The 27,324-nt window shown below is 42.7% G+C and overlaps 1 protein-coding gene across 1 annotated transcript; it reads right to left on the bottom strand.

Moving 5' to 3' along the window:
* Positions 1-2,224: 2,224 nt before the first annotated feature.
* Positions 2,225-23,468, bottom strand: kcnk18 (potassium channel, subfamily K, member 18). Its single transcript, XM_024804622.2, has 3 exons — positions 23,170-23,468; positions 22,872-23,015; positions 2,225-3,054 (listed from the first exon to the last, which is right to left on the bottom strand). Exons 1-3 carry the CDS (start codon positions 23,396-23,398, stop codon positions 2,225-2,227), a joined length of 1,203 nt encoding a protein of 400 aa, XP_024660390.1. The 5' UTR covers positions 23,399-23,468.
* Positions 23,469-27,324: the final 3,856 nt, after the last annotated feature.

The following is a 27,324-nucleotide window of genomic DNA, read 5'->3' as shown; positions in this document are numbered from 1 at the left end:
TTTGTCTACACCCTCCTGTAGTTTGTGTTTTGTCCTCTTTCTGCTTCTTTCTTCTCTTTTATTTTCTGTTTCCCTCCTTTGCTCTCTTCATGTTGAAAGACAGACTTCATCACCACCGTCCGAGTTCTTGCTCAGACGGGATTATCTAATGTTTGGGGTTCTGTCTCATTTCTAATATTATAGGGTGCTACAAAATATAGCACCTGGAGCAATAGAACAAACTGAAACCAGTCCACCCATTTTCTGGAGTTGGTCCCAGCTGTAATCAATCACAGGTTGAGCACGGAGGCAGACAACACTGCACCTTCATATTCACACCTACAGATTAACCTAGAAAACTGGCACCAGACCACGACTGCTCCACCTTACCACTGCAAAGAGATGCAAATATTTACAAAGTTTTCTGTATTGCTCATGAGCAGCCACACTACGCGCTCTGCAACATGTTCTCTAACATGTGTCCTTTATTTTTCTACACATTTCTCTTGTTTTGTATTTTGATTGTGTTTATTTCTCCTGTTTAATATTTGTTCCTGCTCTCTATTTATATTTTATTCCATGCATGCACAGACAATCTCATTGCACATGCACAATGACAATAAAGAGCTATTCTATTCTATTCTATTCTATTCTATTCTATTCTATTCTATTCTATTCTAAGACAGTACAATAAAGTGTATGATCCTAGTATTGTGTCATTTTGTGTCCTCTTGCTGTGGTGACTGCACTCACTGGTTGCAGCCAGAATTCAGCCAAATTCAGTTAAATGTTCGTCAGCACCATGAGCCCAACACTTATCATGAGTTTATTTGAGGATTGCTGCTTCAAACAAAGTCATGAAGCAAAGATAAAACAGCTGCTCAGTACTGTGGGATATTTAAACCTGGTACAGCTAAGCTTAAATATTATAACAGTCTAAGTTTAAAGTTAATACTGCAGATTTGGTAATGTTAGAACGATGTTGTCTATACTTCTTTATTGTAAGTATAGTGGTAGGTAGAGATGTGCTGTTAAAACATTCACTAGTAACCCAGCTAGTAGTGCTAAAACTGGTTTAGTGCTTTAGGCTTGACGTGTTCTCTCGGTGCCACCTGCTGGACAAAACACGTTACTGCATGAATGTATGAATTCAGTTCTAATGAAGAAATGCTTGACAGACCATCCTAAACAAATATATATAACTTTTTAAAACTGTGTGAACATTCGGTTAAACGTGCTGAGAAAGAAAAACGTGCGTGAATGAGACAATAAAGTGCTTTAAGTGCTCAAAATGAGAAAAAACACTACATAAATACTATACCTTACCATGATGCTACGTGAATCTGTTTCATTTGTTTATTTCTTCAGTATTTCAGTAAATGTGAGGATGGATGACACACTGCTGCAGACCACGGGTACAAATAAACTAACCTGTTCCTGAAGCACAGCGGGAGAAAGGATTATTTGATACCTTGCTGCTGTAAGTTTGCTCACTTACAAAGACATCAACAGTTTATCATTTGTATGGTAGTTTCATTTTAATAGAGAGAGAAGAATATCAACCAAAAATCCAGAAAAACAAACACATTGCATAAAAGTTAAATAAATAAATTGATTTGCATGTTACTGAGTGAAATATTTGAGCACCTACAGCCTCGCCGATGGTTAGCAATTTCTTTCATTCCAACCTCTCCACCAACAAGGCCAAGAGGTTCTGCCAAAAGACATCCGGACAAGACTGTAGACGTGTATAAGGCAGGTGAGAAGGTGACAATTGTTGTTGTGATTCTTCTTTTTATATGTTTGACATGCATCTCTGTTCCCTCAGCCAGAACACTGACGATGGGTGGGTCTTCCAGCAGGACAATGACCTGAAACATACCACTAAGGCAACAAAGGTATGGCTAAAAAAGAAGCTGATTAAGGTCATGGAGTGGCTTAGCCAGTCCCCAGTCCAATTCCCTAAATCCCAATCACATTAATAACTTATGTGTAGCTAATTGATGTATAAGGCAACCACAACAACATGGAAAACTTGTGATTCACTGTCTCTACGTAGAAACAAATGTTTAGCCTCATTATTACAGCTGTGAAAATGTAAACCTCCTTCAGCGCGCAATCGTGAAGGGCACATGCAACTTTTTCCTTTACTCATGCTTGTAAGAAAAAAGGCATGCAACTCCTACTGGCTCCTGATATGGGCCTGTTTCAAAGCCAAGAGTGAGGCAGAGACTCTCTCGGTGACCTAATCCTTTTCGCTGTTCTTAAAGGTTTCCACGTTTCCTCTGCTGATGAACTTGACACATTGGCGGTAACAGCTTACAATTCGTGTTTGGCTCAATTTAAAAGCCATGGACATGATAGCCATGCCGACAATGATGAACAGCGAGGTAAGCATGAAGAACTTGGGGTGCTTGGGTATAATATCACCAAAACCAATGGTAGTGAGGGTGATGAAGCAAAAGTAATAGGGATCAAAGTCTTTAAAATCATCTTCCCATATTGGCAGAATCAAGCCGCCAAAGCAAATGTAGGCAAAGACGATGAAAAGAATGAGCACGAAGGGGACATTCAGTGTTTCCATTTCATCTCCTAATCCTGCGAAATCCCACAAGGCATATCCTCTGGGTGGTGTTTGCAGACGATCAAGCTCTGGGCAGGACAGCGTCCTGAGCAGTGGACCCTCCCTCAGTAAATTCTCTCTGGCAAGAATCTTTTCAAAAATCTCTTTGTTGTTTTGAAGCTGGATGGACTTGTGCCGTACATCTGCCTGGCTGCGGAGCACCTGTCGGATGTCGAGGGGCTCGCGGATCACAACGTCACGGCTGAAGACAAAAGTACCATCCTCCAGGACCTGGCGGCTCGAGTCTCTCTCCTCAGTCTTCCATGGAGACCAGGTGCGGGAGAAGAGGTTTTTGGAAAGGGTGTGAGCATGGATGTAAGCTCTAGACATCACCATAGCAAGGAAGTCTCCAACATCGAGGATGACCAGAAGCATAAGAGGGATGCCCACCATGGCATAGAAGACACACGCCACCTTACCAGGCAGGGTGACGGGATAGATCTCCCCATAACCTGAAACAACAGACATTTTAAAGCTGTAATTAAACTGTTAATTATAGGACTGGCTTTTGGTAACGTTTGTGTAGGAAAAATGTGATCATGACCCTTCTAGACAACGTTCTTGTTATACTTGAAAACAGCACAGCTCCTGTGATCACCATGAAAACCTGCGCTGGGAAAAAGCATCAAAGCTCCTGATCAACAAACTCTGACATGAAGAAACTTTGTAGCTGCTCCATCCACCACTGTGTGTTTTACACATGTGCAGTGACCAACAACATGCAGATGAACTGTTAGCTTAGTCTGAAGCATGTTTTAATTATACAGCTTGATGAAGGCTGACGTACATGGGGTCTACAGGGGCACCAGATGTACTAGTCTGTGCTTATTTCAAGGTTTTCATAACATTTTCACATTGAAAGTGAAATCATATAAAATACTGTCTTACTTAAATTGCAGTAACATTTAAAAATATGAACATAAAAGTTTTTTCACAAGCCAGTAAAAATGTACATCATAACATCTTGTTTTTAACAGACACTTTGCATCAAAGCACAGGACAAACTTCACACTCATTCACACTCAAACACTCAGAGTAAAGATTCATTTTTATTGCATATTTATCTGATTTTATTTGACTTTGACTCTACTTGAGAGTATTTATATATTTTTGCATTTAAGAAAATGTTTTCTTTAAAAAATAACATTTAATATGGTAAGTAAATGCAAAAGGTTTCTTTTTTTGTTTTTGACAAATGAAATGGACGAAGCAAAAAACACTGAAATTTCTCAAATGGAAACCAATGAGCACCTGTGTTCTTCCTCTTTTGGATATTTATTATTGCTCCTGAATAAGACAAAAGTGTTTATGTCTGATTACTCAATTAATGATGGAAAATAGATGAATCAATTACTAAAAAAATCAATAGCTGCTGGCCTAATAACAACCTATAATTGAATGTTGAGAGCAATATAAATACATAGTGAGTAAAAAAGTTAATTGAAGAAGAAACACTCAATGCATCACAGGAATTCCCAGCAGTAACTAAGGGAGGATTCAGGGTCACCTGGTCCAGCCCTAACTATATGCTTTAGCAAAAAGGAAAGTTTGAAGCCTAATCTTGAAAGTAGAGATAGTGTCTGTCTCCTGAATCCAAACTGGAAGCTGGTTCCACAGAAGAGGGGCCTGAAAACTGAAGGCTCTGCCTCCCATTCTACTTTTAAATACTCTAGGAACAACAAGTAGGCCTGCAGAGCGAGAGCGAAGTGCTCTAATAGGGTGATATGGTACTACAAGGTCATTAAGATAAGATGGGGCCTGATTATTTAAGACCTTGTATGTGAGGAGCAGGATTTTGAATTCTGGATTTAACAGGAAGCCAAAGCGGGAGAAATCTGCTCTCTTTCTAGTCCCTGTCAGGACTCTTGCTGCAGCATTTTGGATCAGCTGAAGGCTTTTCAGGGAGTTTTTTGGACATCCTGATAATAATGAATTACAGTCGTCCAGCCTGGAAGTAATAAATGCATGAACTAGTTTTTCAGCGTCACTCTGAGACAGGATATTTCTAACTTTAGAGATGTTGCACAAATGGAAGAAAGCAGTCTTACATATTTGTTTAATATGTGCGTTGAAGGACATGTCCTGGTCAAAAATGACTCCAAGGTTCCTCACAGTGTTACTGGAGGCCAAGGTAATGCCATCCAGAGTAAGAATCTGCTTAGATACCATATTTCTAAGCTTTTCAGGGCCGAGTACAATAACCTCAGTTTGATCTGAATTAAGAAGCAGAAAGTTAGCGGCCATCCAGGTCTTTATGTCTTTAAGACATTCCTGCAGTTTAACTCATTGGTGTGTGTTATCTGGCTTCATGGACAGATAGAGCTGGGTGTCATCTGCATAGCAGTGTAAATGTATGCTATGTCTTCTAATGATGCTGCCTAAGGGAAGCATGTATAATGTAAACAGAATTGGTCCTAGCACTGAACCCTGTGGAACTCCATAATTAACCTCAGTGTGTGAAGAGGACTCTCCATTTACATGCACAAACTGGAGTCTATTATGCTTATCTCTTCAACACCAGATAGTGGGAGGTATCTCTCAGGGAGGAAGTGAAGTTTTTGTCCTTAAAAGCTGATGTGCAGGAAAGAGGAAAAATGGGAAAGGATAAGGATTTGAGAAGTTTGACAAAGAGCAAACTGTGATTGTTAGACAACAGGATACAAGGAAGGAAAAGTGGTGAACCTGCTGTAGTCATGGCTAGCTGAGGACGGCAGAAGCAGAATGAACACACACCACCTACAACAATGATCGTTGAGGTAGACCATGTGTACTCTTTCATGGAAACAGTGTTCCCTAATGGCTGGCACCTTTTTCAGAAGGATATTGCACCCTACCACTAAGCAAAAAGGGTTCAGGATTGGTGTGAGAAACACAACAAGGAGTTTGAGGTGTTGACTTTGCCTCCAAATTCCTAGGATCCTGATCCAATCAAGCGCCTGTGGCATGTGCACAGCCAAGAAGTCTGATTCTCACCTTGCAACTTACAGGACTTAAGGATCTGTTACCAACATTTTTCATGTACCCGCTTTAGGCTTGCGGGTGAATGTTTCTGTAAAGGTTTCTAGTGACTGTCTTTGAAACTGAGCTCTAGTCATTTACTAGTGTCTTGGCAGTTGTTCTGGGGTCTTTCTGGGACAGATCTCACATCAGTTATTGGCATGATGCTTTCTGAAGTGACTGCTCAAACCCTTCATGACGTTTTTATACTGTGTGTAAACTGAAACATAACCCAGTGTAACATAGTTAAATAGAGTCGAAGTTAAATCCCGCTAAATGGGACATTGGCGCCACCTACTGTCGAAAAAGTCACCCTGCAATATTCACAAAGGGCAAGGGATTCTGGGTAATCCTCAGAATAATGGAGGATTCCTGCGAGGTAAGGAATGCGCAAATGTCGTGGGGAGGAAAAATCATATCGCAGGCTGTTAAAGTAATACAGTCTGACCCGATTATTTTTGTTGTTTATACATCATTTGTTGCGGGTCATTTCTCCAGTCTTTATGTTGAACTGAGTGCACATTTATGTGAGATTTCTTTATTGTGAGGAGAGGAAACAAAATGGGAGCATAGTTAGCTAACTCTGTTGTTGTTGAGAATTTACATTGTTCCATGTACAGCTTTAAAATATATTTCTATATTCCTTTCATTTGGGAAATTTAACATGCAATGTTAATGGTGTTGAAGTTTTTCTATTTTGGTTGTATAAATTTACCACTATACGATCACACTGCAAGTGGAAATGTAATCCTCAGAATAATGGAGGATTCCTGCGAGACCAGAGAAGACACTACACAGAGGTCACATTGGTGCCGTGACTCATTCGTGACGCTGCTGAATCGGGCTGGTGTCTTCTCATCACAGCATCATCGTGGAGCATCAGCTTCCTTATTGTTTAGTCTGTTGGGTAACGGAATCAAACTTTGGGGACTGTTGGACATACTTTTATATTGGCTTTGTATATTGCCATATTGTATTAAGTCCACCTTAGCTCTATTAATATTCTGCTAGATATGGATCTAAGTGACTCTGATGACACCCCAAATGTGACTCCCCTTGTTGTGGGTAGGGGCAGAGGGTTCACAACTGTTCCTTTTTCACTGGGTGACTGTCGGGTGGGGCATAGAGCAGCAGATAGTTCTTGTGAGCTGGTGGCTGAGTCGCAGTCAGTACAGTGCACTAAGTCATCTACCTCAGACCCCCCAATAACTGATGTGAGTCTAGTCGACCAAATGAGCGACATTGTGCAGCAAATTGGGCAACGCCTGGCTGATAGCATTCTGTCACACCTGACTACGCCACACACTTCGAGCCCTGCATCTGCTACATATACATGTCCTGAGGTGGCGCATGAAACAACAGATCTCCCCTCCAGCCGCTCACTAGATCTCTCTCAAGTCCAGCTGGTGGCTCCACGACAGGTTAAAGACCCACCTGTGTTTCGGGGGGAGAGTTCAGACTCATTGTCTGTTGATGAGTGGCAGGAAGCCATGCAGAGTTACATAAAGAAGAGTGCCATTCTTCCAGAAAACCAAGCTGAGGAGATTTTGATGCATCTGAGAGGCAGGGCAAAAGATGTTGTGAAATTTGGTGTGAGGAATAGTGGAATTGATGTCCAGCATAATCCACAAGCTATCTACAGACTTCTGCACAAACATTTTAGTTCCACCCAGTGCTCGTCTGTGCCCCTGGCTGACTTTTATTCCACCCTGCCGAAGGACCGAGAGGATCCATATGAGTACTGGCTGAGGCTGAACAAGGCTGCTGATGTTGTTGGCAACTGTCTTAACCCTTGTATGGTGTTCGGGTCTGTGAGACCCGTGTTCAGTTTTTTTCAAAAGAAAAATTAAACAATTAATTATTTTTTCACGTGTAAATGTGTTGTGTCTTTCCACTCACTCCACTTGATTATAACTGATTTATTTATAACATTTTATATAAAAGAAAAACGAGAAGCACATTAATTCATAAATGTGATCTAACAAAGGTAAAGGGAAAAAATTAACCATGTTTGCTGTTCATATGGCTTGTAATTGGGATGAAGTAAACATCTGTTGAGTAATTTAACATAAAATTGTTTGATAGTGTTAATTTGGAAAGCCAAAACTCTAGCGGGTCCACCAGACCCATGAACACTGGCTGAGTAACAAAAATACGAACACCACACAAGGGTTAAGGAGCAGGGGAAATCTTTTGAGAACTCTGGTGTGGAGGTTGCATGCATGTTCATCAGACACTGCCCCTGCAGAGACTTGGCTCTTATTTTTAGAACCAAAACATGTGATAAATGGTCAGCTCGTGAAGTTCAGGAGGTACTGGATGAGTATCACCTGGGTAAGGGGTTCCAGTCTCCTCCACAGACGGGTAACTGTGTCTATGTGAATAAGGCAGAGGTTAGCACAAATGGTACTCCTTGTTTGGCTGACCATGAGCAGAGGCCAGCTGTGAGTCAGGATGGCTCTGCTATTGAGAGGTTGATCAGCATGCTAGAGAAGGTGCTGCTTCAAGGCCCAGGCTATGCTCGAGCTAATGCCAGGCGACAGAGTGCCCGACTGCCGAGAATACCGGGCTTAGATGACACACCATGTTCCATCTGCAGAGATAGCTCCCACTCCACACTCACGCACTGTCGGGAAAACAGATTGTGCTTCCTGTGTCACCTACCTGGTCATTCGAGACGTAACTGCCCAGAGGGCAAGTGTACTCCTTCCAGTGGTCATCAGGGAAACTGAACGATCTGCGTGGAGGGGAGGACAGCGCAGATCCAGCAAGTAAGCCTCCCATCTTGGATGTGACTGATATTAATGATTATGACACTTTGTATTCCACTTACAGTGGCATTGTCCCGCCAAATAAAACACTGATTGCACAGGGCTTGCATAGGCTCTCAAACACTGATAGTTTACTCTACTCTGCAGTGACTACTAGTGGTGGACAAGTTCTTAAAGCATTAGTGGACAGTGGATCTATGGCGTGCACCATAAGTGAGACAGTTGATGAGAACCTTTCACAATCGATACCTGATATTGAGAGACGTTCAGCTGAAGACGTTGTCATTGTTGGTTGTGGGGGTCACCTCGTTACGCCTTCTGCTATGTATGATCTTACAGTGTCAATATATGGCTTTAAGGTGGTGATTCCTGTTCTGGTGGTTCCGGGCCAGGCTGATGACATGATTCTGGGCAGCAATGCGATAAAGTGGCTTATTTCACAGTTAAAAATGACTGTTGGTACCCAGGATGATGCTTTTCCTCATTTGGCAACTTTGCTGTCCTATTCTGATGACTGTGGTGGCAGAGCAATGCCTCCAAGTTTCGGCACTGCAAAGCTTAAGAGACGCGTCACCTTGCAGCCCTTGTCTGAACATTTAGTGTGGGCTAAGCTGCCTGCTCCTGATGCCTCAGCGGTGGGAAGTGCTGTCATTATTGAACCCACTCAGTCTCGATCCAAACCTGCACAGATCCTAGTGGGGCGAGTTGTCACTTCCTTGTTTGGGGATGGTTGGGTCCCTGTTAAAGTGGTGAATCCCTCCGACAAGCCCCTCACTCTCAGGAGAAATGCTAAGGTTGCTGATGTGTCCCCCTGTCTTTCTGTGCAGGACTTACCTGAACCTGTTCAAATTCGATCCAGTACACAATACACACAGAACTCGTCGCCCGCACTGAGATCAGAAGCGGAGATGTCACAGCGCTTGTGTGATTTGGGCCTGCAGGACCTGGACCTCTCGTCCTGTGAAGTTTCCCCAGAATGGAGAGATAGGCTGCTGCGACTCATTGAGCAGTATGAGTCTATCTTTTCAAGGCACAAAATGGACTGCGGTGAGGCTGCTGACTTTGTCCACAGAATCCGCCTGGTGGACGACAAGCCCTTCAGACTGCCATACAGACGGGTCCCACCATGCCATAACGAGAAGCTTCGCACTGCCCTAGATGAGATGGAGGAGTCAGGGATAATCCGTAAGTCCCAGAGTGAATTCTCATCCCCCCTTGTCTTAGTTGTTAAGCCAAATGGTGACCTGCGCATATGCAATGACTTTAGATGGTTAAATGCAAGAACAGTTAAAGATGCACATCCATTGCCTCATCAGTCAGACGCCCTCGCAGCACTTGGTGGGAATGTTTTTTTTTCTACAATGGATCTCACATCGGGGTTTTACAATGTCAGACTCCACGAGGACGACAAAAAATACACGGCATTCTCCTCCCCATTTGGCCTTCATGAATATAACAGGATGCCTCAAGGCCTGACAAATAGTCCTGCTACTTTTATGCGAATGATGATGTCCATTTTTGGTGATGAGAACTTCACAAGTTTGTTGTGTTATCTGGATGACCTTATGGTCTATGCCCCATCCGAACAGGTGGCTCTTGAACGTCTGCAGATGGTTTTCTCACGACTTTCTGCCAACAACCTGAAGCTCGCACCAAAGAAATGCCACTTTCTTCAGCGGTCTGTGAAGTTCCTGGGACACATCATATGTGGTGAGGGTGTGAAAACAGACCCAAGTAAAGTGCAGGCTATAGACAATGTGGAGGAAGCAGACCTGATGGAGTCTGACGGGGTGACACCATGTGCAAGGAAAATCAGATCCTTCCTGGGGATGGTTCTCTACTACCATCATTTTATCGAGCGGTGCTCTGCAAAAGCTAAGCCACTGTTTGATCTTGTGGCTGAACCAGCTGCGCTACGCAAGAGAGGTAGAGGCTGTAAGCCTAAATTTAAAAGGGGCCACGTGAAGCTGTCTCCGGCTGACTGGACTGATGAGTGCAGGGAAGCATTCAAGGCCCTAAAACATGAACTTGTGCATAATGTCACATTAGCCCATCCAGATTTTACTGCGCCCTTTCTCCTTGCAGTTGATGCTTCCTTTGACGGCCTTGGAGCCGTCCTCTCACAGTTGCCCCCTGATGGTAGCATCGCCAGACCAGTGGCATTCGCCAGTAAGACCCTGTCACACTCTCAGCTAAACTATCCAGCGCATCGTTTGGAGTTTCTTGCTCTGAAATGGGCAGTCTGTGACAAGTTTAGCCATAGGCTGAAAGGGAGCCACTTCACAGTGTGGACGGACAATAACCCGCTGACATACATCTTAACCAAGCCTAGGTTAGATGCATGTGAGCAACGATGGGTTTCAAAGCTTGCAGCATACAGTTTTGAACTGAAGTATGTCCCTGGCACCAAAAATGTTGTCGCGGATGCATTGAGTAGAGAGCCATTTGTCCAGTCGTGCATAGGCCACAGGCTAGTCACTGAACCTTATGCTGCCCTATTGAACCAAATGCACGGTCTGGTGGATGGGACTGTGCAGGATATGTTTCGGTGTGCTGCAAACTGCCAGTTGGTTGTGGATCAGTCTGAGGAAGGAGCTACAACTATCCTAGCTAACCCTCAAGGTTCTCTCTCGTCACAGGATGTTTCTGCTGCGTTGGCGGCGCATGACACTGGTGGTATCAGCCATGTGAGAGGTGTGGGATCAGATATCCCTCAGGTCCCAACTATTGCCCGTCCTGCCTGTACGCCGAGAAGTGAACTCGCTAACCTGCAGGAACAAGATGAGGTTTTGGGCAGAGTTTCCTTTTATGTCCGGCGTCACAAGAGGCCCACCAGGCATGAACGTGCTAGCGAGTCCCGTGGTGTAATGAAATTACTCAGACATTGGTCCAGACTCTTGATTAAAGATGGTATGTTGTATAAGGTGAAGAAAGACAGGAACATGAACGTGACGATTTACCAGTTTGTTGTCCCAGACACTCTGAAGACTGAAGTTCTCCGAGGCATCCATGATACGGCGGGTCATCAGGGCCAAGTCCGCACCCTGTCTCTTGCAAGGCAGAGATTCTTTTGGACAGGGATGGAGCGTGACATCATCAATCATGTGAAAGGCTGTTTTCGTTGTGTGGTTGGGAAAACCCCAGAGCCGAATGACCGTGCCACACTGGACAGCATTTGTACCACTGAACCGATGGAGCTAGTCTGCATCGACTTCTGGACTGCTGAACAGACTGACAAAAAGTGCGTTGATGTTTTGGTTGTCACAGACCATTTTTCCAAATTAGCGCATGCATTCCCTTGTAAGAATCAGTCTTCCAAGCAGGTTGCTCGCCGCCTGTGGAATGACTTTTTCTGTGTGTACGGCTTTCCCAGACGTATACACTCTGATCAAGGAGCCAACTTTGAGAGTCAACTCATTAAGGAGCTCCTGGACATGGCTGGCATCCAGAAATCACACACCACTCCTTACCACCCAATGGGGAATGGTATTGTCGAGCGATACAACAGGACCTTGGGAAACATGATACGGGCTTTGCCCCCTCAATCCAAAGCCAGGTGGCCGCAAATGCTTCAGATGTTGACGTTCTGCTACAATTGCACTGAACATGAAACAACAGGTTTCGCACCTTTTTTTCTCGTATTTGGGAGAATTCCTCGTCTGCCTGTTGATGTTGTTTTCCAGCATGTTCTCCCTGATGGTGCCGTTGTTGACCACGGTGAATTTGTCGCCCATTTGAAGCGTGACCTGTCTGAGGCTGCCCGCATTGCCAGGCAGAACAGCCGTATTGCCCAGGCTCGCCAGGCGAAGAATTATGACCGCAAGGCTAAGGGTGCGCCCCTCTCAGTCGGTGACAGAGTCTTGCTTGCTAATCGTGGTGAGAGAGGAAAGAGGAAGATCGCTGACAAATGGGAATCCACAGTTTTTGAGGTGGTGTCTGTGAAACCTGACATCAATGTGTACCACATCAGAGACCCTGTGACTCTCAGGGAAAAAGTTGTTCACCGAAACCTACTACTTCCTGTGAGTTTCATTCCTGCAGGAAACGAGTGCATACCAGTGTCAACCTGCCCCTCTGTTGCGGATAGTGGACAAGGTGAACCAGAACTTCCAGGTGATGTGCAGGATGGTGAGACGAAGACGGTTCGCTGGCTCATGCAGATGGACCAAGCAAGTGACAGGGACTCTGCGGTTGGTCAACCTGGTTGTTCTCTTGGTGCGGCTTTCAGCGTCCCAACCTCTGAGGCAGAATCGACTGTGACCCCGCCTGCTGTGTGTGACCCGTTGGTTTCCCGGTTGCCCTCCCCTGCCCCCTCTATTGAATCTGTTGTGTCCTGGAGTGCCTCCTCGCAGCTTCTGGCGGGAGATGCTGCACATGTCCTTTCCCCTGATCTTGTGACTGACACACGACTGAGTACAGAGGACCGTGTAGTGCGTACACAGCCACCACCTCTTTGTACTAGATCAGGTAGACCTGTGAAACCTCCAACACGTCTCATTTGTGAGATCAATGAACAACAGGTTGATGATTCAGTGTCGACAGTTGACTCCTTGTTTTCATTTGTGCGAAATATGTTTTCAGGATAGATTACTAGCCGTTTTGCAAATGTGCTGTTACTCAGAACGTTTTGGGTAATACCTGCGTGGAGCAATGTTCACATCATGGGAGGTGTATACGGCATCTTTCATATCTGGATTGGCAGGGGAATTGGCCGCTCTCTTGCTTGCCTTATTCCATATGGAAAGTTTTTTTTAACTGACTTGAACTATATTGTGCTCCCACGGTCACACTGTTATGTTTTATGCATTGGAAGTTTCTGTTTTTCTGTTGTCATGCCCCAATTTAGCAGGATTTAAGGGGGGTGTGTGTAACATAGTTAAATAGAGTCGAAGTTAAATCCCGCTAAATGGGACATTGGCGCCACCTACTGTCGAAAAAGTCACCCTGCAATATTCACAAAGGGCAAGGGATTCTGGGTAATCCTCAGAATAATGGAGGATTCCTGCGAGGTAAGGAATGCGCAAATGTCGTGGGGAGGAAAAATCATATCGCAGGCTGTTAAAGTAATACAGTCTGACCCGATTATTTTTGTTGTTTATACATCATTTGTTGCGGGTCATTTCTCCAGTCTTTATGTTGAACTGAGTGCACGTTTATGTGAGATTTCTTTATTGTGAGGAGAGGAAACAAAATGGGAGCATAGTTAGCTAACTCTGTTGTTGCTTTCCCGTTTAGATTTTGTGCTGATTGCCCACGACATTAAAAAGAGAGCATTCTAACCATTGCCTTTTTGTTGTGAATGCAGGTATGTGACTGTGCCACACTGTTTAGAGAATTTACATTGTTCCATGTACAGCTTTAAAATATATTTCTATATTCCTTTCATTTGGGAAATTTAACATGCAATGTTAATGGTGTTGAAGTTTTTCTATTTTGGTTGTATAAATTTACCACTATACGATCACACTGCAAGTGGAAATGTAATCCTCAGAATAATGGAGGATTCCTGCGAGATTTTGTGCTGATTGCCCACGACATTAAAAAGAGAGCATTCTAACCATTGCCTTTTTGTTGTGAATGCAGACCAGAGAAGACACTACACAGAGGTCACACCAGCTCCCTATCATAATACACTTTGATTTGACAAGCTTTGAGCTCAGCAAAGTTAAAGCACATTACTGGTTTGTGTTATGGCAGCTTTTCAGGGGGGCTAATAATTTTGACCCTGGTAATTTTTTTCCTGAAATAATTCCGGTATTGTGTGAGAATGGAAATAATTTATGTTTTTAAAAGAGAACTAGTATGTTGGTCTGTTCAAAAAAGCCCTTGAGAAATTTTTGACAAATTGCACTCTTGCTGTGAGCCTTGAACGAAGTCTTCAGCTTACAAGACAACACAGCAGACAATGTTCCTCTGAACCTCTACAACTTCTAATAAGCTTTTTTGCGGTTATGTAAAAGGCCTTCTCCTCTGGACGCGCCTCGCCTTTGGAGAGTTGTGGGCTTCCTGTAGCTGCTAAGCCATTAGCAATTAGATCTCTTTACCACTTGTGATGTGTTTGACAGTAACACTAATGTATCTACACAAGGCTCTTACACATCAAATCAGGTCAGTTCCAGCTAAGAATGGTTTACTCAGCACTTACAATATAACCATAACAAATTCATCAATAATTATTCATCATAACGATAAATTATGAATAAGGAATAGCAACAGAATCAGCTGTGGAAATCATGGAAATTTGTACATTTCTGACAGCATCCATCCATCTAGCCTTTATCCTCTGCTGATCCCACTCAGGCTGAGAGGTGCTGGAGCCTATCCCAGCTGATCACCAGTCCATCACAGGGAGACACAGACAACAGTTCACATTCACACCAATGGGCAGTTTGGAGTGAACTTAACCCCACTCACTGCCTCATAGCAGGAAGGTCCCGGTTTCAACGCCGCCATCTGGGTGGGCCCTTCCTTTGTATCTTCTCCCTGTGTCCATGCGAGTTCTGCGTGGGTTAGTTAGAGGGGTTCCTAATGTATATGTTCAGTATGTAAATTTTGAGTTAGAGCATTCAAATTTGAAATGATTGACTTATTAGAGCAATACAGTTTGACGTTAACACTCCCTTAAATATAAACATAGAAGCCAAGGAGTCAGGAGTAAACATCCTCTTTAGGTCTGTAGTTGGGCACTGGGGTGGCGGAGGAGTGGGAGCACTACAGGCAGCGATACAGTAACACTGACATGTCAGAGGGACAGAATGGAAACTACAGGTAACTGAAAACTGTGTCTGGTATCTGACATGACGACAGTAAAATACACAGTGTTAGCACTGCTATCTCACAGCAGGTTATTCCTGGGCTTAAACCTGGGTAAGGTGAAGCTCAAGATTCTGGTCACATTGGAAAAAATGCCAGGGTTGATGCTGCCTATGTCAGCCCAAGTCTTACAAAAGATATCGTTAATCTCAAGATCGTCAATTCCAGGTCAAAAAAGGCTTAAAAAATGAAAACAAAGTGGTTTGCTGAACTCGCTCACAGAGTTCGATCCATTTCTCATAATTAACATATCAAATTTTAGTTATCTTTAAAAATATTATCTATATTTCGTGAGTATATACTGACATTAACTCCTGATAATCAAAAACCAACGCAAGTCAACATCTTTAGACTCCCGTGGAAAAATGGCCAACACAAATTCACACATTTAGCCTTAGCTGAACTTGGCATGCCACTCTTATCAATCAAAGATGATCAGTTCTGGCTCTTACAAAAACAAATAACAAACAACAAACAAACAAAACTTTGCAGTAGACAAAACCCCCACATGTAGGCGTCAAACTAGAGAATCAACCAGACAGTGGGCGATATCACAGTTGTCTGTGCATGATGGACAGAGCAGCACTCTGCAGCTGACTTCTAACTGAGAGCATGCAGACATTCACATCGGGAAACATTTTTAATGTGTTCTGATGTAAAACGATGGCTGACTGACTAGTTTACCTCAGTCACGTGTGGTGGTAAACACAGCTTGATTCCATTTGGGATGTGTAGCTGCTGCATGATTGGCGGGCTGTTTCGCGTTGTCAACATGATATGTTTCGTAGCTCCCCTCCCGGACATCAAGTGCAGTAGGCTTCTGATTAGTTTTAGAAAGTGCCTTTGCAAAGTGTACCAAGAGAAGAGTCAGTGATCTTTGTGGCACTGGTCCCAAGCACACTTACAGAGCCTCAGATATCCCAACAATCCAAATCCCAGCGACCATCTGATCATTAGACATCGATAAAGAAAGACATGATTTGTTCTTGGATGTTTGCTTGTTGGACTGATTTTTTATATGTGACTGTATTAAATTAGTTGAAACTATGCTCAGTGAGTAACATAATTTCAAGTACTGACAGCACTGTAACACCTTCAAAGAAGGGGGCTTATAAATTCTGAATGTACATTTTTGGAGGTGCATGTAGTCTGTGCTGTGGAGGACATGACATTTAAAGTCTGTCAGCATCCAATACATTTGGTCATTTGACTGAAGTAACTCTCGCTCGGATGGAGGGATGCTGTGTTTGAGGAGAGGCATCATTTCCGTGAAGCCTGAACAAAGCCCAGAGTCATACAATCATTAATTAACCAGGCTATCTGTTGCTGTGGTTACTAATGTTTAGAGAGGTCACTCGCTTTATGAGGAAACATCTATGCACACAATGATTATATTATAATCACTACTGCAGACAGTGACTGGGGAGAAATAACAAATCTACTATCAAATACATTCTGACCTTAGTAAACACACGAGACCCTAAAACAACGTGTTCTATACACACACACACACATATATATATATATATATATATATATATATATATATATATATATATATATATATATATATTTAAAATGTACCTTACATGGGAAGTACGTTTAGTGCCTGACAATGTCAATACTGCAATATCAGCACACAGTCATTAGCACAAAAGTGCATCAAGCCACAAGTAAGGCAGACCGCAGCAAATGAAGACTGACCAGAGAAGAGTAACAAGTCAATAATGCTCAGTATCACAGGCTTGGTTTTAAAGGCCTTATTAGTGCTGCATCACGATGCCACACTAGCAAAGGTAAACAAATTTAGAATGTGTAAAAATGTTTTCTTTAAAACAAGACAAAACACACATGTGATATTGCTATTAGAAATTACAATAAGAAGTCATTTTCTATGGTAGTTTCACCTTAAAGGAGAAAGAGAGAGAATGTCAACTAAATATCTGAGCAGCTGGGGTAGAAGGGCCTCGGTCAGGGTCATGTGCAAAGCAACCCTGGAGCTCTGTCAGAGTCACCATTGGGTTCTCTTGACCAAGGAACTCTTTGACCAAGGCGTTGGAGTTTGCCAAAATGGACCTGAATGACTCTCAGACCATAAGAAACAACATTCATTGATTCAGTGAAACAAAGACTGAACTTTTTGGCCTCTTTGGATGAATGGATGGATGGATGGATGGATGGATGTATGCGTGGATGGATGGATGGATGGATGGATGGATGCGTGGATGGATGGATGGACGGATGGATGGATGCGTGGATGGATGGATGGACGGATGGATGCGTGGATGGATGGATGGATGATGGATGGACGGACGGATGGATGCGTGGATGGATGGATGGATGTGTGGATGGATGGATGGATGGATGGATGCGTGGATGGATGGATGGATGATGGATGGACGGATGGATGGATGCGTGGATGGATGCGTGGATGGATGGATGGATGGATGGAAGGATGGATGCGTGGATGGATGGATGGATGGACGGATGGATGGATGCGTGAATGGATGGATGGATGGATGGATGGACGAACGGATGCGTGGATGGATGGATGGATGGACGGATGGATAGACGGATGGATGGACGGATGGATGGATGGATGGATGGATGCGTGGATGGATGGATGCGTGGATGGATGGATGGATGGACGGACGGATGCGTGGATGGATGGATGGATGCGTGGATGGATGGATGGACGGATGGATGGATGCGTGGATGGATGGATGGATGATGGATGGACGGATGGATGGATGCGTGGATGGATGCGTGGATGGATGGATGGATGGAAGGATGGATGCGTGGATGGATGGATGGATGGACGGATGCGTGAATGGATGGATGGATGGATGGACGAACGGATGCGTGGATGGATGGATGGATGGATGGATGGACGGATGGATAGACGGATGGATGGACGGATGGATGGATGGATGGATGGACGGATGGATGGATGGATGGATGCGTGGATGGATGGACGGACGGATGCGTGGATGGATGGATGGATGGATGGACGGATGGATAAACGGATGGATGCGTGGATGGATGGTCTGGATTGGGAGGGAGACTGGATGAAACTCACCACATGTGTCCCCCTGTGGTAAACTGAGTTTTTGGACATGAGTTCGACAGACACAGCTGTCTAGATATGATCCCATAGCTGACAGTGCATGTCAGAGCACAGACAAAGCCATGATGTGCAAAGAATTGTCTGTAGAGCTCTGACACAGAAAATTCCAGGCCAAGCTGAACAATCCAGGTAGAACAACCTTAGCTAGGGAGGAGAACCTGGCGGTCACTCCGACAGAGCTTCAGTATTGCTCTGTAGAGAGAAGAAAACTTTCCAGAAATTCTCTGGTCTGATGAAACAAATATTGTATTCTTTGGACTGAATGCCAGGCATCATGGCTAGAGGAAACCGGGCACTGCTCATCACCTCCCCAATAAGCAAAGTGATGGCACCATCATGCTATGGGAAGGAACTGGGAGACCAACATGTAGCCACATATCTGAAAGCATATTGATTTGCTCTCCTGATATTTAGACTGTAGTATTGATATTTTAACCTTTCTTTGAATGCAGCAGTGTGTAGAGACAACCTTGAGGATAACGTGCTCCAGAGTGATTTGGACCTGGGAGTAAAGTTTCATCTTGCAGTTATTTTAAAGCTACCTAACAACTCCTGTGTTGGCTATCTTGGGTCTGCGTCTTTGCTTAGTGCCATTATTTACTGACAGAACATCAGCAAAAGTTGTAACCATGAATGGCATCAGCAATTTGCCTGTTTTAGAGAGTTTAGAAAGTGTGTGTTTTCCTATGAAGCATCATTTTTGAATAACAATACAAACTAGAAAAAATTTGCGTTTCCTGCGAAAATGCTGTGTGGATGCCGTAACGCTGAAGCTGTCTGCTGAAAATAGCTGAAAAACATTAAAAGTTGCAAAAAGTGTATGGCGGTAAAGAAACTGAAAATTATGCTGAAAAAAGGTGAAGAAGCAGTAATTTTTGCTGAAAGGTGGTGAAAAGTCAAAAGCTCTACTGAAAAGGGGTAAAGAAGCTGAAATTTGTACTGAAAAGAGGTGAAAAGAAATTGTGCCATGAGCAGGATTCAAACCTGGCCCTACTGGTCTCAAGGTGGCTACTCAACTCACTGAGCCAAAGTCATTATCAAAACCAAAAAGATGGAGAGACTGACAATTGTGCTGAAATGAGCAGAAGATGCTGAGAATTGCGCTGATAAGAGGTGAAAAGACTGAAAATTCTGCTTAAGAGAGGTCAATCAGCAGAATTTCTGCAGAAAAAAGGTAAAGATGCAAAACGTTGTGCTGAAAAGAGGTGAATCAGCAGAATTTCTGCTGAAAATAGTTTTTTTTCTGAAAACAACAAAAAGAAAAGCTGGGATTTGTGCTGAAAAGGGGTGAAAAAACTGAAAATTTTGCTGAAAAGGGGTGAAGAAGCTAAAATATGTGTTGAAAAGACTTAAAATTTTTTAACTGTTAACTGAAAAAATTGTTGCCATAAGCGAGAGTTGAACCCGGGCCTCTCGCTCTGAGAATGGCTGCTCATCTCACTGAGCTAAAAAACAGCTCAACCCGGCAAGCAAAATTAGTGACCACATTGATAATGTGTTCCATTCATTTCAATGGTCAAAAGTCATAGCACACATTAGCAGAAATAGAAGAATTTTTTAAAGTTTGAACATAGTATTTGTACTAAAACATAGTCTTTCTTCTAAATCATAATATTTGAACTAATTGATATTATTTCTGCCAAATCACAGGATTTCTGGTAAATCACAGTGTTTGTGCCAAATCACAGCATTTGTACGAAATCATAGCATTTGCGACAAATCATAGTATTTAGCTAAATCTGTGCTAAAACATAGTATTTCTGCTAAAACTTAGTATTTATACTAAATAATATTTTTTCTGCCAAATGTCCATGTGCTGAAACATAGAAAATTCTGCCAAATCATAATATTTGAACCAAATCATACAATTTGTGCTAAAACATTATTTATGATTTAGCAGAAACACTGGGACTTGGTAGAAATACTATGATTTACATGCAATACATTGACTTAGGAGAAATACTATAATCAAGCAAAAAGTACTACAGCATAGCAGAAATTCTATCATTGAGCAAAATTACTAAGATTTGGCAGAAATACTATGTTTTTTGATTTGATTTGATTTGATATACCTTTATTAGTCCCACAAGGGGAAATTTCATAAGGCTGCCGACCTACTGCACGCAATGGCGGCGCCATCTTACCCTCCGACCATAGATACATTACAGAAAACATCACATGGGGAAGACAGGTCAGAGAGGTATAACAATGGAAAATGCACCACATGAGGAAAGATAAGGAGAAAAAACTCCCCCCAGACTGAGCTCCAACAGGGAGATCAGTTTGAGAACATATCCTATGATTTGGCTCAAATACTATGACTTAGCAGTAATACTATGTTTTGGTACAAATGCTATGCTTTGGCTCAAATACTAGGATTCGGCAGACACTATGATTTAGCAGAAATAATATGATTTGGCAGAAATACTAAACTTTGGCACAAATACTATAATTGAGTACAAGTACTATAAGATAACAGAAATATCATGATTTAGCAGAAATACTATGTTTTTGCAGAAACACTGTAATCTCGCTCAAATACTATGAAATAACAGTAATACTATGATTTGGCAGAAATACTACATTTTAGTACAAATACTATGACAAAGCAGAAGTACTATGATTTAGTAGTAATATAATAACATAACAGTCATACTTCGATTTTGCAGACATGCTGTGTTTTTGCACAAATACTATGATTTGGCACAAATGCTATGATTTAGCAGAAATACTATGATTGGGTACAAATACTGTGATTTAGCAATAATACTGCGTTTTAGCATAACTACTGAGATTTGATTGAAATACTATGATTTAGAGAAATACTATGACTTTGTACAAATACGATGCTTTGGCACAAATACCATGATTTGGTTCGAATACTATGATTTGAAACAAATACTATGATTTGGCAGAAATACTATGCCTTAGTAGTAATACTATAACATAACAGATATTGGTTGTGCAGACATTCTATGTTTTTACACAAATACTATAATATGGCAGAAATACTATGTTTTAGCACAAATACCATGATTTGGTATAAATACTATGATTTGACAAATATACTATATTCAGCACATATACTACAACATAACAGAAATTTTACGACTTAGTACTAATACTATAACATAACAGAAAAATATTATTTGCCACAAGTACTGTGATTTAGTACAAATACTACGAATTGGCAGAATCAGAATCAGAAAGGGTTTTATTGCCAAATGTTGAGCAGGTTTACAACATTAGGAAATTGCTGCGGTGCTTCAGTGCAAACATAATGTCATAAATTGCGCTTAAATAGACATGAAAATAAAAATAAGAATAAGAATTAAAAGTGCTACGTAGAAAGATATATACATGAGTGCAGGTGGTGATCAGTGCCAAAACATGGCTATGATTTGGTAAAAATACTATGATTTGGCACATATACTATATTCAGCAGATACACTATGACATAACAGAAATTCTACGACTTAGTAGTAATACTATAACATAACATAACAGAAATATTAAGTGGGCACAAATACTATCATTTGGCAAAAATACCATGATTTGGCACAAATACAATGATATGACAGAAATACTATGATTGGGTACAAATACTATGTATTTGTATACTATGAAAGTATGAGGAGGTCGTTAAGTTTCAAAGACAAGCAAGTTTTAGCAGAATTGTGGAAGTTTTCCATTCATTTCAATGGGACAAAAAAAGGAAAAAAGTGTAATATTTTAAAAAGTATAATAGTAATAAACACCAAAAGTCATAGCACCCATCTCCAGAAAAACCAGAACAGTTTAGAGTTTGAACGGTGAAAATCGGCTGAAAACTGAGGAAGTAGCTAAGTGCCAAAAAACGTACGGAAGCAACTAGATTATAGTGGAATAAAGAATAAAGAGAAACAGGAACTCAATAGTGTGGATGCCTGTGAGGCATCCACACAACTAGATGTGAAGTGGTGCTTTTTTCAAAATAAGCTATCACCCAGTACATAGCACAAGCTAAACTTCCTCACAGACACTTTAAACAGTCAGTCAGTCCCCTTTTTAGGAGACGAATCACCTAAATGTCTGAATGCAAAGCCACATTTGGAGTATTACAACCTGCGCCCTCACAGTCAGGCAATAATTTCACAGTCCTGCCTTTGATACAACAGGACACTTGATTGTCTGTGTAAATATGACTTTTTGCCCAGCTAAATAATCCACAGTTATATATGTTGCTGTGGTTTACTGTATATCTTGACGGCTCTGTCTTATGAAACCTCATATTTGAAAAACTTACATACATTTGAACGGTTTCATATTGAAGGCTACACCCAATATGAAAATATTGGGTGTAGCCTCAGATATTTTTGTTGGTTTTGTGCCACTTCAGTTGAGTTTTAGCTGATTATTCTTCTGGTAGTAGCAAGACTGACATATGTTAGAGTTTTACTCTTTGACAAGAAGACGGAATACTTTATATCTTTGACCCACTCTCTTCTTCGGATTTGCATAAAACTTAAATAAAAAAGCACATAATCGTTTAGTGATTAGTACGGCATAATAACGGACTTACCAACAGTTGTGAAAACAGTGCAACAGAAGAACATAGAGCCGAAAAAATCCCATCTATCAGGTCTCTGGAACCATATGGGCTGGAACTCGTTCTGCATTTTCTCCGTCACTCCCTCCACTATTTGTTCAGTGGCGGTGCTATTAGCTGAGAAAGAGAGACGAGAAAATCCCAGTGCAGAGCAAATCAGTGATGCTACTGATACAATGATAATATAAAGTCTGTTTAATTACCAAACCCATAATTAAGTTCATCAAAGACACGTTTGATCTGCTACAAACAGAGTTTTGTGAGCGCTCACCGGTGAGGCTTTGTACGGTCTCTACCATTTGGCACAGAAACTTGTGGTACTCCTCCTGGACAGCGGACGGTGTGTTTCCCTCGATGTGTTGGAAAATAAGCGCACCCAGCGCTGCGTATGCCACCAAAGAGGAGCACAGCAAAAGGTGCGGAACGAACCTCCAAAAACGCGCCGCGCACTTCTTGGACTCATTCTTTACACTTATTGTTCTCTTCGCTTTCACTGACATCTTCGTCCCCGCAGCGCCTGCAGTCCGTGAGGAGAGCGCCTGTAGTTCCGTTAACTGCTGACTGCGTCGGTCTGTCTCTCTTCTGCCAAGTGCAGAGAACCGCGAGTCCGTCGCGGGGCCGCGCACAGCCAAAGCGGAAATGATTTGACTTTAATTAGTGCACGTGGTTAAAAATAAATAAATAAAAAGTTACGCCCTTGATGATCTTCAGTTGAACTTTTCCGAACAAGTTTCTGTTCCTGATCAGAGATCAAATTCACTCCCAAAAACACACCCAGCAGCCCAGACAGGGTGGCCCACATACATAAAATCACATTTACACAGTTCTTTCAACTTTAACTTGTATTTTATTTTGAATATCTTTACAAATAAACCTTTACAAGAGCCATTCTTCCACTTTCTTCAGGACCCTATCCCGGTGGGTACAATCTAGACAGATCACCTGTCACAGGACACAGAGAGACAGACAACCATCCTCTCATATTCATACCTGTACAATCACAAATTACTGCATATCTTTGGCCTGTGGGAGAAGGGCATCAGAAAGGCAAGAGGTGGCTCCCAGGAGCAGAGTCATAACACTGAGGTTCAAACAAAAACTATTCGATTTACTGGGCAAACTGTAACAAAATGATGAGACTCGATGGGTGTGGATTTACATGACATGTCTGAAAGAGGAAGGACATCAGATTTGACTACACAAAGTAGCTGAAATTGAAACCAACTAAAAAACCAAATGTGCAAACATGGGGCGCGAGGTGGGGTGGGGGGCAAACTGGAATGTGAGATGACTGTGGAGAGCAGGTGAGCGGGGAGCAGAGAGCTGCCACGTGACGCTCTTCTGAGAATCTGACTCTGCGGCTGCCTGTGCTCTCACCGGCGGTGCATCCAGCATAGTGGACAAAACCTCTTGGTCTTCTGCTTTCTGAGTGGCTGTCCTCCACTCCTGTTCCGTCCACCCGCTTCACCTACAAGTGTGAGTTCTGCAACACATTCACCACACAACAACGTCAAAGCGCACATATTCCTGAGTTTATGACTTGAGAAGGCACAGATGGTCTAATCACACCTGTGGTTGTGAGCTGTAAATAAATCAATGAGTGCATTTTAAATTACAGTTTGCAGCTTAAGTATATTTGTGAAAGTATCCTTAAAAATTAGATACTTACAGAAAACTTACAAATTTGTCAAGGAATCAAATAATTATATTCTGCACTGTAAGTTATTGTGACAGATCTCTTTTTTAAACTTAGCCGTTCGGGGGTGTCTGTAGCTTGGGAGGCAGAGCAGGTCATCTACTGATGGTTGATGGTTCGATCCCTGGCTGCTCTAGTCCAAATATCCTTGGGAAAGATAATGGCACCCGTCCATGAGTGTGAATGCTTGGTAGAAAGCACTTACAGCAACTGAACACTTGAGGATAGAAAGCAGCGCTGGCACAGACGGTGGGTGAAGGTGAACACAAACGTCTCCTCAGGTAAAAGCTCTAAAATTTACTGCGTAAGTTAAGTTGCGTCAAGTTACGTACCCACCACTGTTTGAATGAAACAGTGTGCGTTTCATACATGCAACACTCACCCTTACTTATGCTGAAATAGGCCAATGCTGCTGACGGCTTCCCATGATGCACTTTGTGTTTTTAATACATTCCTCTCTTTTCACTCTCCGTGTATTTATACACACCTTTTCATTTAGTTACTATTAATCTGTACCACAGCAGAGCGCCGTCTTTGTCCCGTCTCCTCCCTCGGCTGCTCCGCCCTGAGCCAGGTTCTGCTGCTGGGTTCTGCTGCTGGGTTCTGCTGCTGGGTTCTTGTGGTGTGCTGTTCCTACTTGTTGTCCCTGGTTGTTCACTGATTGCTGAGGTTTTCTTTGAGTTCTTGGAGGATCTTTACCCTACAATATATCACTCTTTGTTATGATTTGATGCTATAAAAATAAAATGTAATTGAGCAGCTATGGTGGAGTGGGATTTTGTTTTAGCAACAAACTCAATGGGCACATTTTCAGAAACTGTACTATGTTGTCTGTCCTTCATTTTGGTGGTTCTGTTTCCTGTTTTGAGCGTATCCACCCCCGAGTGTCCCAGACCGGAGAAAATGTGATAAAAAGTGAAAATGAACGTATTACCCTGAACATCTTGCCCTGTGAGGGTCTTTGGTGGATGTTAAGTAAAAGCACTGTCCTTTGCAGGTGATCACTGATTAGAGCGACTGCACCTATGTTGATGTCGACACTATTCATGTTCCCATTTCAGGAATCAAGACATTTATTGTGTTTCCAAGTGTTGAAGTAGTGTGAGAAGGAACAATATAACGTAGTGGGGGTCCCTGTGAGGCAGTATTATAACAAGCTGAAGAAGTAGCAACTGAAACAGTGATAAAATGTAAAATACAAGAATGTGTCTGAGATAATTAAGAAATAACACATTTTTAAGGTGAAGGGCCTTGATACGTATGAGGATGAATATAAACTCATGTTAAAGGTTCGAAGCACAAACATCAGATGTGAGGTTTGGATGTTTGGTCTCCTTCCTCCGTGGAGCTCAGCTCCCCCTTTGTACTGCGTTGTTGTATTATTAACGTCACTGTAAATAACCACACTGAACTTTGAGTCCAACCTGCCTCGCTGGCTGTGACAGGATCATCTAACAACATAATGGACTCACCAGCTCTCAGTGGTTAGGTGTGACCTTGGCTCATAAGAAACGCTGCTGGACGTGCCGATGCTTCGCTACAACACCGGAGAACTCGTCGCAATCGCTCAGTAGATCGCAGAAGTCAAAGGTATGATTAGCCTCCTGCTTCTGCTGCGATTCCTTCTGCTCAGGTCACACAGCCACCTCCTCCTGACACTTTTCAGCGTGGAACGACCTCGCCTCCCCTGAGGTCCTCACAGGTGAGTTGGATGAATGTGCTGGATTCCTCACCCAGTGTTCCCCGGTTCTCAAACCAAAAGAGAACATCTGAATCAGACTGGTGACTGTTTCAGGACAGAGCACTGAAATGAGCCCAGCCGGGGTTAATCTCCAAACTCAGCAGTGTTTTAGATGAAAGCTTAAATCCTGATGCAGCTACTCATCACATTTTCACCACAAAACAAGGTAAACAGAGTGTGGCTGACGTCTCTCTTTATTGTTGGGTTGCAGCTGATGGTGGCAGGAAAAGGCACTCCAAAGAGTTTTCTATAACTCGATTGATTAAAGAATAGATTAGCTGCATAAGCGTGGCACACATCACGGGATTGTCTCATTCACATGTGCGTTACAGTAGTTAGAAAGCCCTTTAATTCGTCTCTCCAAGTCCTTACAAGTAAGACCTCCAGAAAAGACTCACAGCTCACAGATCCAAACCTCTCTCTCTCTCTGACAACCACCCTGAAGAAATCAGTTTGCATCTGTTTGAAGCGCTGATCACTCTTTTCTTCCTTGGCCACCCCTGGTTAAGACGCCATCTAGCCAGTGCTGACATTTTGGATCACATGCTGTTACCAGCATTGCCTGTCTCACGTATCTTTCCTCTGATTGTCCGTCACAATTTCCAGTTTCGCCTGACCTCTCTTCTATATGACATGTTTATCTGCCTGAAGTTATTCGAAAAGACTCAGCAATGTCTCTCCTGCCTCGTAGACCCTGCGTCTGTACCGTTGACCTCCTTCCCAGTACACCACCACCCACCAGTTGAACAGTTTGCTAAAATCAGAACCGGATACCCTGGAAAAATACATCACAGACGACAAGAACCGAACAGCAGGCGGGTGGTCTCGCTCTCCTCTGTCTGTCTTCGTTGTTGTTGCCTGCTCTAGTGGGCAGAACTCATCCTGGGTTCCCGTATCTGGCTTCACACCTGGAATAGTCACCCACCTTTGGCTGATGATCTCATTAAGGACCACTGGCTAGTCACTCTTTGCTGGATCGTTGAGAAAAA

This window comes from Maylandia zebra, linkage group LG13, assembly GCF_041146795.1.
Source record: "Maylandia zebra isolate NMK-2024a linkage group LG13, Mzebra_GT3a, whole genome shotgun sequence".
In the NCBI taxonomy this organism is placed as follows: Eukaryota; Metazoa; Chordata; class Actinopteri; order Cichliformes; family Cichlidae; genus Maylandia; species Maylandia zebra.
This window is presented reverse-complemented; position numbering and strand designations above follow the sequence as displayed.

What these genes read in the sequence shown, in the direction of transcription:
- kcnk18 (XM_024804622.2), bottom strand. Translation starts at nt 23,398, where the DNA reads ATGTCAGTGAAAGCGAAGAGAACAATAAGTGTAAAGAATGAGTCCAAG. An exon ending in GACCGTACAAAGCCTCACCG is followed by an intron (nt 23,016 to 23,169) that starts GTGAGCGCTCAC and finishes TCTCTTTCTCAG; the next exon opens with CTAATAGCACCGCCACTGAA. An exon ending in CACTGTTTTCACAACTGTTG is followed by an intron (nt 3,055 to 22,871) that starts GTAAGTCCGTTA and finishes CTGTTGTTTCAG; the next exon opens with GTTATGGGGAGATCTATCCC.